Source organism: Bos taurus, chromosome 2 (genome assembly GCF_002263795.3).
Source record: "Bos taurus isolate L1 Dominette 01449 registration number 42190680 breed Hereford chromosome 2, ARS-UCD2.0, whole genome shotgun sequence".
NCBI lineage: Eukaryota > Metazoa > Chordata > Mammalia > Artiodactyla > Bovidae > Bos > Bos taurus.
The window spans coordinates 128,529,857-128,544,086 of NC_037329.1; the positions used below are offsets into that span (position 1 = coordinate 128,529,857).

General features: G+C 44.3%; 1 protein-coding gene across 8 annotated transcripts in view; it reads left to right on the forward strand.

Annotated features, from left to right (window-relative positions):
* Positions 1-14,230, forward strand: part of STPG1 (sperm tail PG-rich repeat containing 1) — a 63,785-nt gene that overhangs the window by 32,236 nt on the left and 17,319 nt on the right. For all 8 annotated transcript variants that reach the window (XR_009491167.1, XM_024978030.2, XM_059876823.1 and 5 more), the window contains 2 exon segments: positions 2,439-2,609; positions 8,755-8,863. Coding sequence is in view for 7 of the 8 variants with exons in the window: in XM_024978030.2 (XP_024833798.1) it covers positions 2,439-2,609; positions 8,755-8,863 (280 nt within the window). In the remaining variant the exon portion in view is untranslated.

A 14,230-nucleotide genomic window follows, 5' to 3' on the forward strand; every position in this document is an offset into this window, starting at 1 on the left:
GCTTTGTTTATTTTTTTTTTCAGGGGTCCTACAACATATAATATTTTAAAAGTTAGATAAATCTTGCATTTAATAATTTCACAATTAAAATGGATTTTTAAATTTCCCTAGTAGTAAACCACCTACCAAAAAAAAATAACCAAGCAAATTTATCTTCAACTGTGAAGGTGATAAATATTTTTGAAAAGATAATTTACCCCAAGAATCTGTTTTGTCCCCACCAAAAAAATGTACCTGAACTTTAAACAAAACTCACATTTTATTTAAGTTGAAATAAAACTATACAAAATTGATTTTCTTCACCAAAAACAGCATCAATATTTTCTGTATTATTCCTAGATAAACCACAAAACAAAAACACTTATTTTTGTAGGTCTGCTAGGTTTTGCTTGTAAATCAAGATGAGGCAATAGATACAGTCATGGAAAAAGACAAAAGAAAACAGACAAATCTGTTGTCCATGTCCATGGCCTCTGATCCTCTCTTGACCATGAAACCGAAGTGTTCAGTATATAAGCTGCCAAAAAGCTCATGAAGATGTAGGCTCAATAAAGGGGTGTAAACAGCAACAACCAGATGGGGGCAACAGTGGCAGGCTCTTCCATTCAAACTTTGTCTATAACGTTTTGCTTTAACTTCAGGGAAACAGCGCTTTAGCAAAACGCTCTGCCCAGCCTTCTGGGTGACTCAGGAGAGACACACTACACGCAGCAGCCCTGAGGATGGTCTGACCTTGCCACCCATCTTCCCTGGAAGTTAGAAGGAGAGCACAGGTGTGTCTGTACCGATGAGCACAGGCGGTTTCAGATAGTGATCCTTCTTGAACTAAAACTTCCCACAGGCATTTAGCAGCTACTCATTTTGTAGCTGCGGGGAAGGCAATGGCACCCCGCTCCATTACTCTTGCCTGGAAACTCCCATGGATGGAGGAGCCTGGTAGGCTGCAATCCATGGGGTCATGAAGAGTCAGACACGACTGAGCAACTTCACTTTCACTTTTCACTTTCATGCACTGGAGAAGGAAACGGCAACCCACTCCAGTGTTCTTGCCTGGAGAATCCCAGGGATGGGGGAGCCTGGTGGGCTGCCATCTATGGGGTCGCACAGAGTCGGACACGACTGAAGCGACTTAGCAGCAGCAGCAGCAGCATCTTGTAGCTGAGAACACGCAGCTGTGACTCCTCTCAGCCCATTCTTCCTCGGAATGGGTGTCTGATCCGTATCGTCTCATGGAGGTGAGAATGTTGGTTCCACCACTTCGCTAGCTGAGGAAGATTGGGGTCCTCATCTGTAAAGCAGGGATAATCATAATTTCCTTGATCCAGGCTTGTCATATGGATTCGATGGAACATCCCCTGCAAGGTACTCAGTTAACTGTTGCCCCAAATGCACAGGTAAAGTGAGTCCAAGGCTGGGGTGACCTTACTTCTGGGAACATAGATGGATCCTTGCAATTAGGAGGAGGCAGAGCTGGGACTCGAGCCCAGGCTAGACTCTGGACAGAGCGCCCCTGCTTCTGGTGGCAGGTGGTGGCCAATGACCCAGATGGTGAGAAGCATGGCCGGATGTACAGAGAGGAGTCTGGTGGGCTGCTCAGGCCTTCCCACGGCCTCCTCCGCTTTCTGTGCTTGTGTGGTTATTGACCCGTCAAGTGAAGGAAACCAAGGGCAATTTTCTCAAGCTTTTAACCATAAAATAATGAAAAAAAAAAGTTGTGTTTTTTTAAATCAGACTTCAATACTTACCATACTATCCCAGGGTAAGGTGATGTTATCTTCTAGTTTTTATGGCTTTTGTCCCTTTTCATTTGGCAAACATTGATTCTGTTTGTTTTTTTAACTGAAAATAGTTAATCATGGCTTCCTGGAAGGAGTAGGATTGGTTTCTGTTGAAAGAGCAGGAAAAAAAAAAATTGTAAGGTTTTATGAAATCAGTGGGTTGGTGGGGGATGGGAGGCATAGGGAGGAGGCAAGCCCTGGGACCTTTAAGGTGCGAGAAGCAAGCTTCTTATTTAGGAAATTCAGATTATTTAACCTTAGAAACAAGAAGTGAGAGTTTCACTCAAAGGAAAAACCAAGGTTGGAAGAAGAAAGCAGAAAGCTTCCCATCATATAAATCACCCATCAGCTGATGAGTCAAGTGTAAGTGGCCTGAAACGGGATTGGGTGGAAATGCTTTTATGGCAAAATTACTTTTGCCAAGTCCCAAACATAAGATGAATAATTTGAGTTAGTTTACAGAAGTTAACACATGTCTGAACTTGCATTTCCCAAGACAAATCCTCAAAGCCTGAGGTCATTTTATCTGCGTTACCTGCCAGGGTTTCACCTTATATGAAATATTTTTAGACCTGGTGCTGAGCACCATCTTCCTGATACCTGGCCTTGGAAGTCATAAGATACATGATAATGTGGATTCCTTTGACTTTCTCCTTGCAGTGTGCCCGACTGGACACCATCGTTTCTAAATTCCCGGCAGCTAATGCATACACTATCCCATCTCGTCTTGTTTCAAAGAAAGACTTCAGCAATTCCTGTTCCAGCATGTTCCAGTTGCCAAGCTATGAGAAAGTGCTCAAATTTGAAACCCCTGCACCAAACCAGTACAATGTAAGAACACTTCTTATGCTTCTTAGATATATATTGAGTGAATGGTTTACTAAAAATAAAAGAAGGGATGTGGGGAGCTTTGCAAAATAGCCTTTAACCCAATTGGTAAATTATTTAGCATTTGTTGACTATGCAGTGGCTACATGAGGCTGTGCAAGGCTCTCATAGGGAATTTTCTGAACCCAGAGAAAGCTGTGGGCAACACGGAGGTCAGTATGGAGCTGTGGAAAAACCTCTGGCCCGGAAAACTCTTACTGTAGTCGCTTCTATCACAGACATGAAATTAAAAGATGCTTGCTCCTTGGAAGGTAAGCTAATATGATAAACCTAGACAGTGTATTAAAAGCAGAGACTTCACTTTGTCGACAAAGGTCCATAGAGTCAAAGCTGTGATTTTTCCAGTAGTTGTGTACGGATGTGAGAGTTGGACCATAAGGAAGGCTGAGTGCCAAAGAATTGATGCTTTCCAATTGTGGTGTTGGAAAAGACTCTTGAGAGTCCCTTGGATAGCAAGGAGGTCGAACCAGTCAATTCTAAAGGAAATCAACCCTAAATATTCATTGGAAGGACTTTTGCTGAAGCTGAAGCTCTAATACTTTGGCCACCTGATACAAAGAGCCGACTCATTAGGAAAGACTGATGCTGGGAAAGATTGAAGACAAAAGGAGAAGGGGACTACAGAATATGAGATGGTTAGATAGCATCACTGGAGAAGGAAATGGCAACCCACTCCAGTGTTCTTGCCTGGAGAATCCCAGGGACGGGGGAGCCTGGTGGGCTGCCGTCTATGGGGTCGCAGAGTCTGACACGACTGAAGTGACTTAGCAGATAGCATCACTGACTCAGTGGACATGAATCTGAGCAAACTCCAAGAGACAGTGAAGGACAGGGAAGCCTGGCATGCTGCAGTCCATGGGGTCAGACACAACTTAGCAACTAAACAACAACCTATCACATAACTTTCTGGGATGGTTTTCTCATCTATAACAGTGATTGTATTATTCACTTACTTTTTAGATTGTTACAGGGAAAATAAACTTCTATCTTTCCATATCAGAAAACTGGTTTCTTTAACAGTAGTGCTTCTCCAGGGCTTCCCTGATAGCTCAGTTGGTAAAGAATCCACCTGCAATGAAGGAGACCCCAGTTCCATCCCTAGGTTGGGAAGATCTGCTGGAGAAGGGGTAGGCTACCCACTCCAGTATTCTTGGGCTGCCCTTTGGCTCAGCTGGTAAAGAATCCGCCTGCAATGCAGGAGACCCGGGTTAGATCCCTGGGTTGGGAAGATCCTCTGGAGAAGGGATAGGCTACCCACTCCAGTATTCTGGCCTGGAGAATTCCATGGACTGTGTAGCCCATGGGGTCACAAAGAGTCGGGCATGAATGAGCGACTTTCACTTTCAGTGCTTTTCCAGTTCCCATCACTTTGTAGTCGCTTAGGCAGAACAGTGTGGTTAATGGATGAGAGATGGGCTTGGGGTCAAATCTTGACTCTGCCATTTTCTATGTGTGTGTGGCTTTGGGAAAGTCCATTAGCCTTTCAGGACTCAGTTTATTGATCTGTAAAGTGGGATAATGGGGCTATGCCCTCCCATGTGGCATTAATGGTAAAGAACCCACTTGCCAATGCAGGAGATGTAAGAGACATGGGTTCGATCCCTGGATCAGGAAGATCCCCTGGAGGAGGGCATGGCAACCCTCTCCAGTATTCTTACCTGGAGAATTCCTTGGACAGTGGAGCCTGGTGGGCTACAGCCCATAGGGTTGAAAAGAGTCAGATACAATTGAAGTAACTTAGTTCAAACACACGCAAAGTGGGGTTTTATGTCCACTCCCTGATGCTAATGCAAACATTAAACAAGGTAATCTAGGCCTAGTACTTACTTAGCACAGCCCCTGGTGCATGAGGATTCCGCAATACATGGAAATCAGTAGAACTGTCTTTGGGGAAGTCAAGATACCTCTCAGGTTTCAGTTGTAAAATGGAATTAATTATATTTGCCCAATAGGGTTATTATAAGAAGCAGATGAGAGCTCAATATGAAAGCACTCTGAAATACCTAAGACATGAAGTGCACATAAGGCAGTAATATTATTACGCTAGAATTTCCAAATATTTTGGTCTTAGAATGCTTCAGTTTAAATTTCCTTTTTCTTTTATGATACTTATAAATAATAGTTATTTTTCCAACTACAAAGATCCTGCCCACCTTCTTCAGTGGATCCAATCAATTATAATGTGCTCAAAGCAATATAAGTGCCTGGTAGGCCAGCACTGTCCAAAAGAAATACAACAGGAGCCCCAGAAGTAATTTGTTTTCCTAGTTGTTTGGGTTGCTCAGTCACTGAGTTGCAACCCTGTGGGCTGCAGCACGCCGGGCTCCTCTGTCCTCCATTATTTCCCAGAGTTTGCTTAAATTCATGTCCATTGAGTCAGTGATGCTATCTAAACATCTTGTCCTCTGCCGCCCTCATTCTCTCTTTGCCTTCAATCTTTCCCAGCATCTGGGTTTTTTCCAATGAGTCGGCTCTTCGCATCAAGTGACCAAAGTTTGGAGCTTCAGCTTCAGCGTCAGTCCTTCCAATGAATATTCAGGGTTGATTTCTTTTAAGATTGGTTGGTCTGATCTCCTTGCAGTCCAAGGGACGCCCAAGAATCTTCTCCAGCACCACAATCAGAAAGCGTCAATTCTTTAGCACTCAGCCTTGTTTATGGCCCAATTCTCACATCCGTACATGACTACTGGAAAAACCATAACTTTGGCTATATGGACCTTTGTTGGCAGAGTGATATCTCTGCTGTTTTCCTAGTAGCTACATTTAAAAGTAAAAAGGAACAGGTGAAATTAGTTTTAATAATATATTCTATTTAACCCAGTATGTTCAAGATATTTCAATATCTAATCAATATAAAAAGTACTAATTAAATGTTTTACATTCTTCCCCTCATATTAAATCTTTAAAATTCCACGTGTATTTTATACTTGCAGCCCGTCTGCACGTGGATCAGCCGTGTGCCCAGCATGGCTGGACAGTAGCTATATATGGCCGGTAGCTTCTGTTTGGGATAGTATAGCTCCAGATACTCTTCTCCTAGGGTAATCAGAGCCTGAAAATAATGATGATGAGATGACGAAGCACTTTTCGTGGCCCGTGTTCTGTTCTCAGAGTTGTGTATTCGTTGATTTCATACTCACAAGGACCTGGAAGTGGATTCTCTTATTTTCAGTTTGCAGAAGAGGAAGTTGAGGTTCAGAGAGGGGAAGGGACTTGCCCAAAGTCACCCAGCTTGAAGAGACCACTTGCACACCAGTGAGAACAGCTAGGCGCTGAGGTTTAAAACTGGGGGGTCATCAGAGTCTTCATGTTCCAGCCCTGCTGAGCTTCCTGTCATAAGTCGTGTGACTTCTCTGTGCCCGTGATATAATGTAGAATCCACTGGGGAACTCGAGGCGAGAGCTAGTAGACCTGGAAGGAAAATGATTGAAACTGTGGCCAGCTTTGAGGAAGACAAAGAGTTGGCGCCTAAGAAAGAGAATTTGTACGCGGTGTGGAGGAAGGCATATATTTTAGACTGAGTGGTCAGCGAAGGTGAGCGCCCCCTCTCTGCGACCTACTGGGGAAGCTGAAGGTGCTCTAGTTACTGCTTCATGCTTCATGTCCCCAGTCCACTGTCCCTGAAGGCTCCCCTCCAGTCCTGGTATGCAGGAAGCATGCAATAAATGCTTATGGCTTAAAGGCATGACTTCCTTTGTTAATCAAGGAATGACCATTCCCCAAGTCAGAACTCTGTCCTCCTGCCAACAGATGGATTTTAGTTTGCAGGTTTTTTGTTCATTATTGCTTTAATGTGGCTCTGAAAGTAAGACACACTCATCATAAGATACGTCCAAGCATCACAGAAACCCACAAACCGGAGAGTAGAAGTCCCTTATCATTCTGCTCCTCAAATAGCCATCAAATACCAGGGCAACACATGTATGCCTGTGGCTGATTCATACTGATATATGGCAAAAACCATCACAATATTGTAAAGTAATTATCCTCCAATTTAAAGAAGTAAATACATTACAAAACAAAACAAAACCAGGGGCAGTTTTGTTCATACTCTCTTCCTCTTCCCTCCCTCAGTTTTGGGATTATACTGTCCCTCATATGCATGCATTTCTGCTTAATAATATCTGAGTTTTTTTCTCTTATGGCAATGCAATAAATCTGTTTCGTTCTTTTTTAACCTGCCAGTGGAGCTGACTCTTTTCTTAGTCTAATGGTGCAACACACGTGACATACAGTCAGTGTCGGTATACAAAAATGTCCCCCTTTTCTGTCGCTTTTCTGTCTGGGCGAAGAATAAAGCTGAAGCAGTGTTTTGTCTACAGGAGGCTTTTTTCAGACCTGGAGAACAATGGTTGAGTCAAGGGGCGAGCAGCAGAAATGCAGTAATCCTGTTAGCCACGCTGTGCTTTAAGGCTGTCAAGGCCTCTCTCTGGCTTTGCTTCTCTACTCGAAGCCTTTCCCCGGTACCTGTTGTTACTTCCTCTCCGGCATCCGGGCTCCTCTCCCCGTGTCCAGTAATTAGCCTGGCCTGTCTGATCTTTCTGTTTGCCCTCTCTGCAGGCAGTCTGGCCATTTGGTACCCTGGGAAAAACTGAATTCCTCTACCTTTGTCAACACAAAATCAAAATGCCATCTGCATTTCTTCAGAAATTTTTTTTTTTGACAAAGGAGTATCACAGAAAATCAAGCCATCTTGGCCCCAGCAAACAGTTTCACTCATTCAGTAAATAGTCCCAGCCATGGCAGGTACAACTTTTATTGCATCTTTTATCTAACGAATACAGGAGACTGACTGCCAACTGGCATTTAACATATTTATGACTCATCATAAGAATGATCTCAGGGTTCTTTTTTTTTTTTCCAAAATTATTTTTAGAGTTCTGAACACACTGAACACTTTCAACTGTATACTGCCTGAGTCGACCAAAATCTTTATCTTCTGGTCAGTCCAGAAAAGTCAAGACGACACAGTGCTTTGTAAATCTTATCACAATCTTAAGTTACACTATTTCTTTGTAAGTCCTATATCCTGCACGTATAGAAGGACTGTTTGAACAGTGAGGAATAAGGGTGGGGATATGTAGGACTCAGTGTTCAAAAAGAATGAGAATCATAGAGAAAAAGTAATGAAAATAATTTGCCTAGGTAGCTTTACACACTTTTTATTTTTATTTATTTATTTTTTAAACTTTATTTTTCTATTTGCGTATTTAGTTTACCCACTGGGCTCAAACTAAACATATTGCAGTTTTTTTCCAATATACTATTTTGTGACCATCTTCCCACGTCAATAACTTTTTCGCTATGCAAATGTTTCAAAGTGCAAAGTGTTGCTTTGGGTGAATTTACTGTGGCTATCTTAACCAATTCCATATCGCTAAACGTATTCTAAGTTTTCCTACATGTTTACACGTAGGTTTATGATTCTTTTGTCAACTTACAAATGTCCTAGTGGGTTTTAAATTCAATTGCATTGAGTTTACAGATAAATTGGGTGGAAATCTTTATAGCTTTGGGTAATCTAGAAACTCAATCTATCTTTTAATTTATTATGTTTTCTTTTATGTCTTTCAGTAAAAATTTTAGTGATTTTCTTCATATTCTAGTTATATGTAACATTACACATTTTTAAAAAGCCCACTTTCCAGCAGGTGATTTATATTGACTAGGCGTCCCCCCATCCCCACCCCAACAGCTCTCTGCCTCAAGTCGAGCAAGAATGATCTGATCCATCTTACAGATGAGAAAAAAACTCAAATCCAGAGAAATTAAACAGCTAGAGCAGGATGCCCCTCCCCGAGTGAGGGAGGTGATCAGGGAAGCCGGGTCTGCAGGCTGGCCCAGGGCGCCGGCCTCGGTGTTGTGTTGGGTCCCTAGACCCTGGCTGCTGATGAAAGTCGTCGCCCCCTGCAGCTGGGGCGAAGGTGAGGGCACAGCCAGTATGACCCTTTCCACTCACATCCGCTCATTTTCTGAGAATGGGTTTAAAAAAAAAAATTTTTTTTTAACCCCAAAGTGCAGTCGTCCTGACATGATGAGAGGCACAAAAGGAAGGCGTTGAGTACACTGTGCTTGTTTTCTCCCCCAGGCCTCCGACTCCTGCTGCAAGCAGGCGAACAACGTCTGTGCCCGAGCTGGGTTCGTGTCCAAAACCCAGAGAGGACTTTTCACTGTTTCTAAAACAGGACCTGCCCCAGGTAAGCAGCTGCTTTGCACTGGCCTTGACCTGAGGCTTCCTGTTTCAGGTCTGATCATCAGGGCACCCGTTCCTTCACAGGGAGTCTCTTTCCCTGGTGGCTCAGATGGTAAAGAAACTGCCTGCAGTGGAGGAGACTTGGGTTCGATCCCTGGGTTGGGAAGACCCCCTGGAGAAGGGAATGGCTACTTGCTCCAGTATTCTGACCTGGAGAAATTTCCTGGACAGAGGAGCCTGGTGGGCTACCATCCGTGGGGTCACAGAGAGTCGGACACGATGGAGGGACTAACACTTTGGGGGTGTGGGGGTGCAGGTAGGTGTTATAGGAGGAGGAGGGGATCGGCTCCCTACTCAGCGGAAGAACGGCCAGCCCCTGGGGTCTGCCTCCCTTTCAGACCCAGCACACCTGCTTCGGGCAGCCGCTGGGGAGGTGTCTTCTTGAGCCTGAAGAGTGCCCGTGCGCACACCCCAGCTGCCATTGCAGACCCTGGGGGAAGGCAGGGTGACCCCTGAGCACTGGGCTGCAATATTCCTTTCCTTCCAAGGCAGCCAGCAGCTTCATCATTTAACATCAAATCACTGGGAAATTGCTCTGTTCACAGAGTGCCTACGCCGTGCTTTTTGCACGTGGTCCTCACACATTTGTCCTCCAAGAGCCGAACTCTTAGTCCTGTGTTTCAGATGAGGCAAAGGAGGCCCAGAGAGGCGAAGCAACTGGCTCAGTGCCACACAGCTAAGAAATGGCAGGTCTCAGCCCAGAGGAGCCTCTTACCCCCGTCCTCCCAAGGCAATTTCTGACTCTGGGATTCAGGAACGCACAGGGCTTGCTGGCAAATGTTTTCCCTGCTGGGTGGGGACAGGCATTGCCCCTGTCCTGTGCCCCACACTAGCCTCAGTGAAAAGTTTCCAGGGAGAGCTGGTGACATAACAGTCCTCACTCCAGGAACACTGGTTAGACTAGACCTTCCCAAATGGGTCCCAGAGACCCCCGAGGGAGCTCCGAGCCCCAGAGCCCAGAGGAGGAGCCGGGAAGGAGTGCCTCTGCAGTGACGCTTCTTGGAGCAGGGTGTGGATAAAATTGCAGCACATGTCAGATTTCAGCAAATCCAGATTAAAGTTGAGAAGATCAGTCTGAGGCTGAATAACAAAACCAGCCCTAATTAGGAGGTTGAGCCCCAGCTAAAGCTCCCTGCCTTGCATCACCACGGGCACAACCCCACCTTGTTTGTTCAGACAGGAGAACAAACCTCTGGGTTTGGGCCAGAGGTCCCACCAGTGAGCCTAGGAATGTGGGCAGCCCCTCCCTCTGGGAGGGTCCTCAGGGGCCCCTTGAAACACGCAGGTAGGGCACAGGTGGGCACTAGCATCTGTTAAGCTCCTACTGTGTGCCACAAGCTTCCAAAGCCCCAGGGATCATTGCACCTGTGTGCTCAAAGAATGTGGGTTATTATTATTACCATATTGGTCTTTCCAGGTGGCGCTAGTGGTAAAAGAACCTGCCTGCCAATGCAGGATACGTAAGAGATGCGGGTTCGATCCCTGGGTTGGGAAGATCCCCTGGAGAAGGGAATGGCAACCCACTCCAGTATTCTTGCCGGGAGAATCCCATGGACAGAGGAGCCTGGCAGGCTACAAATCTTTTCTATAGGGTCACAAAGAGTCGGACATGACTGAAGTGACTTAGCACGCATTATTATTATAGCATCCCTACTTAACATGCAAAAATGACATACAGAGAGCAGGTGACTAGCACAGGGTTCCACACCTGGGTTTGAATCCAGGCCCGTTATCCAGCTCTGAGGCCTGGTTCCTTAAAGACTCCCCCGGTGTCCCCCAGCTTGCCAGGGGCCAGAGCCTGGGGAATCGGCTCCTCTGAGAGAAGCAATCTGCTTAGTTAGACCTCTTGGGAAAACGCTGTGGTTTCAGCTTCTCCGGGTGTGGAAAGAAACCAGGTGTGGAACTGTGACTGGAATTCCCGCTGTGTTGCAGCTGCTCTGAGCACCTGGCCCCCCAGTGGCTGAGGGCCCTGTTTGGTCTGCCTTCAGTTCTGAGTAGAATGCCCACCTTTACACATTGACTGACAGGATTTTCTAAAGTCTGGAGGCTCCAAGCACAAGGCCAGGCACTTCCCCACCGTCCTCCTCTCTTGTGGACATTGTTGTTTAGTCGCTAAGTCATGTCTGACTCTCTGCAACCCCATGGACTACAGCACAACAGCCTCCCCTGTCCTACACTATCTTCCGGAGTTTGCTCAAATTCATGTCCATTGAGTCAGTGATGCTATCTAACTATCTCATGTTCTGTAGCCGCCTTCTCCCTTTGCCTTCAATCTTTCCCAGCTTCAGGGTCTTTTCCAATGATTCAGCTCTTTGCATCAGATGACCAAAGTACTGGAGCTTCAGCTGCAGCATCAGTCCTTCCAATGAATATTCAGAGTTGATTTCCTTTAGAATTGACTGGTTTTATCTCCCTGCTGTCCAAGGGACTCTCAAGAGTCTTCTCCAAAACCAGAATTGGAAAGCATCAGTTATTCATCACTCTGTCTTCTTTATGGTTCAACTCTCACATCCATACATGACTACTGGGAAAACAATAGGTTTAACTAGATGACTCTTTGTTGGCAAAGCGATGTCTCTGCTTTTTAATATGCTGTCAAGGTTTGTCATAGCTTTCCTTCCAATGAGCAAGTGTCTTTTAAGTTAATGGCTGCAGTCACCATCCACAGTGATTTTGGAGCCCAAGGAAATAAAATCTGTCACTGCTTCCACTTTTTCTCCTTCTGTTTGCCATGAAGTGATGGGACCAGATGCCATGATCTTACTTTTACGAATGCTGAGTTTCAAGCCAGCATTTTCACTCTCCTCTTTCACCCTCACCGAGAGGCTCTTTACTTCCTCTTCACTTTCTGCCATAAAGTGGTGTCATCTGCATATCTGAGGTTATTGATATTTCTCCCAGCAATCTTGATTCCAGCTTCTGATTCATCCAGCCCAGCATTTCACATGAGGTGCTCTCCACAGAAGTTAAATAAACAGGGGGACAATATACAGCCTTGTCATGCTCCTTTCTCAGTTTGGAACCAGTCAGTTGTTCCATGTCCGGTTGCTTCTAACTGTTGTTTCTTGACTCACATATAGGTTTCTCAGGAGACAGGTAAAGTGGTCTGGTATTCCCATCTCTCTAAGAATTTTCCACAGTTTGTTGTGATCCACACAGTCAAAGACTTTAGTGTAGTCAATGAAAAAGTAGATGTTTTTCTGGAATTCCCTTGCTTTCTTTATGACCCAACAAATGTTGCAATTTGATCTCTGGTTTCTCTGTCTTTTCTAAACCTACATCTGGAAGTTCTCGGTTCACCAACTGCTGAAGCCTAGCTTGAAGGATTTTGAGCATGACCTTACTAGCATGTGAAAGAACACAGCTGTATAGTAGTTTGAACATTCTCTGGTAACCCCCTTCTTTGGGACCGAAATGAAAACTGACCTTTTCCAGATCTCCTCTCTATTCCTCTTTTTTAAAAAAAGTTATAAGAACATGGGGAAATACTTCTATCTTAAAGTGTCACTTGAAAAACAGGGGTGAACTTCCCTGGTGGCGCAGTGGATAAGAATCTGCCTGCCAATGCGGGGAATTAGATATGCAGGTTCAATCCCTGGCCTGGGGAGATTCCGCATGTGATGGAGCAACTAGAGCCCACGTGGCGAAACTACTGAAGCCCACAAATCTAGAGCCTGTGCTCTGCAACAAGGAAGCCGCCGAAATGAGATGCCCACGCATTGCAGCAAAGAGTAGGTTTGCTCGCTGCAACCAGAGAAAGCCTGAGAGCAGCAATGAAGAGCTAGTGCAACCAAAAATAATTAATAAATAAACTATAAAAAATGAATAAAAGCCAAAGGAATACAAATTAAAGCAGCAATAAAATATTGTTCATGTAACAAAAAATAAAGAATTAAAAAAAAATAAAGAATAGCTTTCCAAAAAATAAGGGTGGGCGACACAATTTAATCCGAACCGTGGGCCCAGCTCCACGAGACAGCATCTAGAGCACAGGAGAAGGACCAGGAGTAACTACAGCAGAGTACTCACCTGATTTTTTCTGGGCTGGGAGAGCATAAATGCCTTTCCTGCTTGCTTCTGCTTTTTAACATTTTATAATCAAGCATTGCTTTAAACTTTTTTTTTTTGGTAAGGGGAATAAAAATTTAAAAATAAATATGTGCCTAAATGAAACAGGAAGCTAATTTGAGAGATACATTGTTTTAGTGTTCAGTCGCTACATTGTGTCTGACTCTCTGAGACCCCATGGACTGGAGCGTGCCAGGCTCCTCTGTCCTCTACTATCTCCCAGAGTTTGCTCAAATTTATGTCCACTGTGTCTGTGATGCTATCTCACCATCTCAGATACCAGTATTATAAATGCTGCTAACTGGACAGCTGTTTTGTTTTTTTTATTTAAGGGTATACTGGGACTATTTTTTCATGTTATTAAAAACCCTCCTGTGGCTGATTCATGTTGATGTATGGCAGAAACCAACACAAATCTTGTAAAGCAATTATCCTCTGATTTAAAAAAATAAAAATTCTCCTAGAACATCTTTTTTTAGCGTGCTAAGTCACTTGAGTTGTGTCTGACTCTTTTTGACCCTATGGACCATAGCCCACCAGGATCCTCCGTCCATGGGATTATCTAGGCTGGAACACTGGAGTGGATTTCCATGCCGTCCTGCAAGGGATCTTCCCAACCCAGGGATGGAACTCATGTCTCTTGGTCTACTGCGTTGGCAGGCGAGTTCTTTCCCACTAGTGCCAGCCGGTAAGCCCAAATGGTCATGTAGTATTCCAGTATCCAGTGGTACCATAACTTAAGGGAAAAAATGCTCCCTTGTTGGAGATTTAGGTTGTTTTAAACTGATTACTCATATAAATAGAGTGGGAGCAAACATCCTTGTAGCTCACACCTGTGTACAATTGAGATTATTTCCTTAGATAAATTGCCTAACGTGAAACTGCTAAGTCGAAAGGTATGTAAAATATTTAAGGTTTTTGATATTTGTGACCAAATTGCCCTTCAGCACAGAGATAATCTATCCACCTGCTTCCATGAAGACTCTTCTTCCCTTCACTTTTGCTACCACTATTCCCATTTAAGTAAAATCTTGCTAATAGATCCCATATTGCTGTTTTCAGTGATCTTGCAGTGGAAAAGTTGATTTCATTTAAAACAAAATTAGCCTTAGGATGTTTAGAAGGGTTTCAAATATTTTTTGCATGCACAATGCCACCATTAGTGTAGTTTCCCCCACTTTTCTGGGTTCCCACCTATTTTTAATTTATGTGTATCCAGTTGTACATTGATATAGTACAGTAT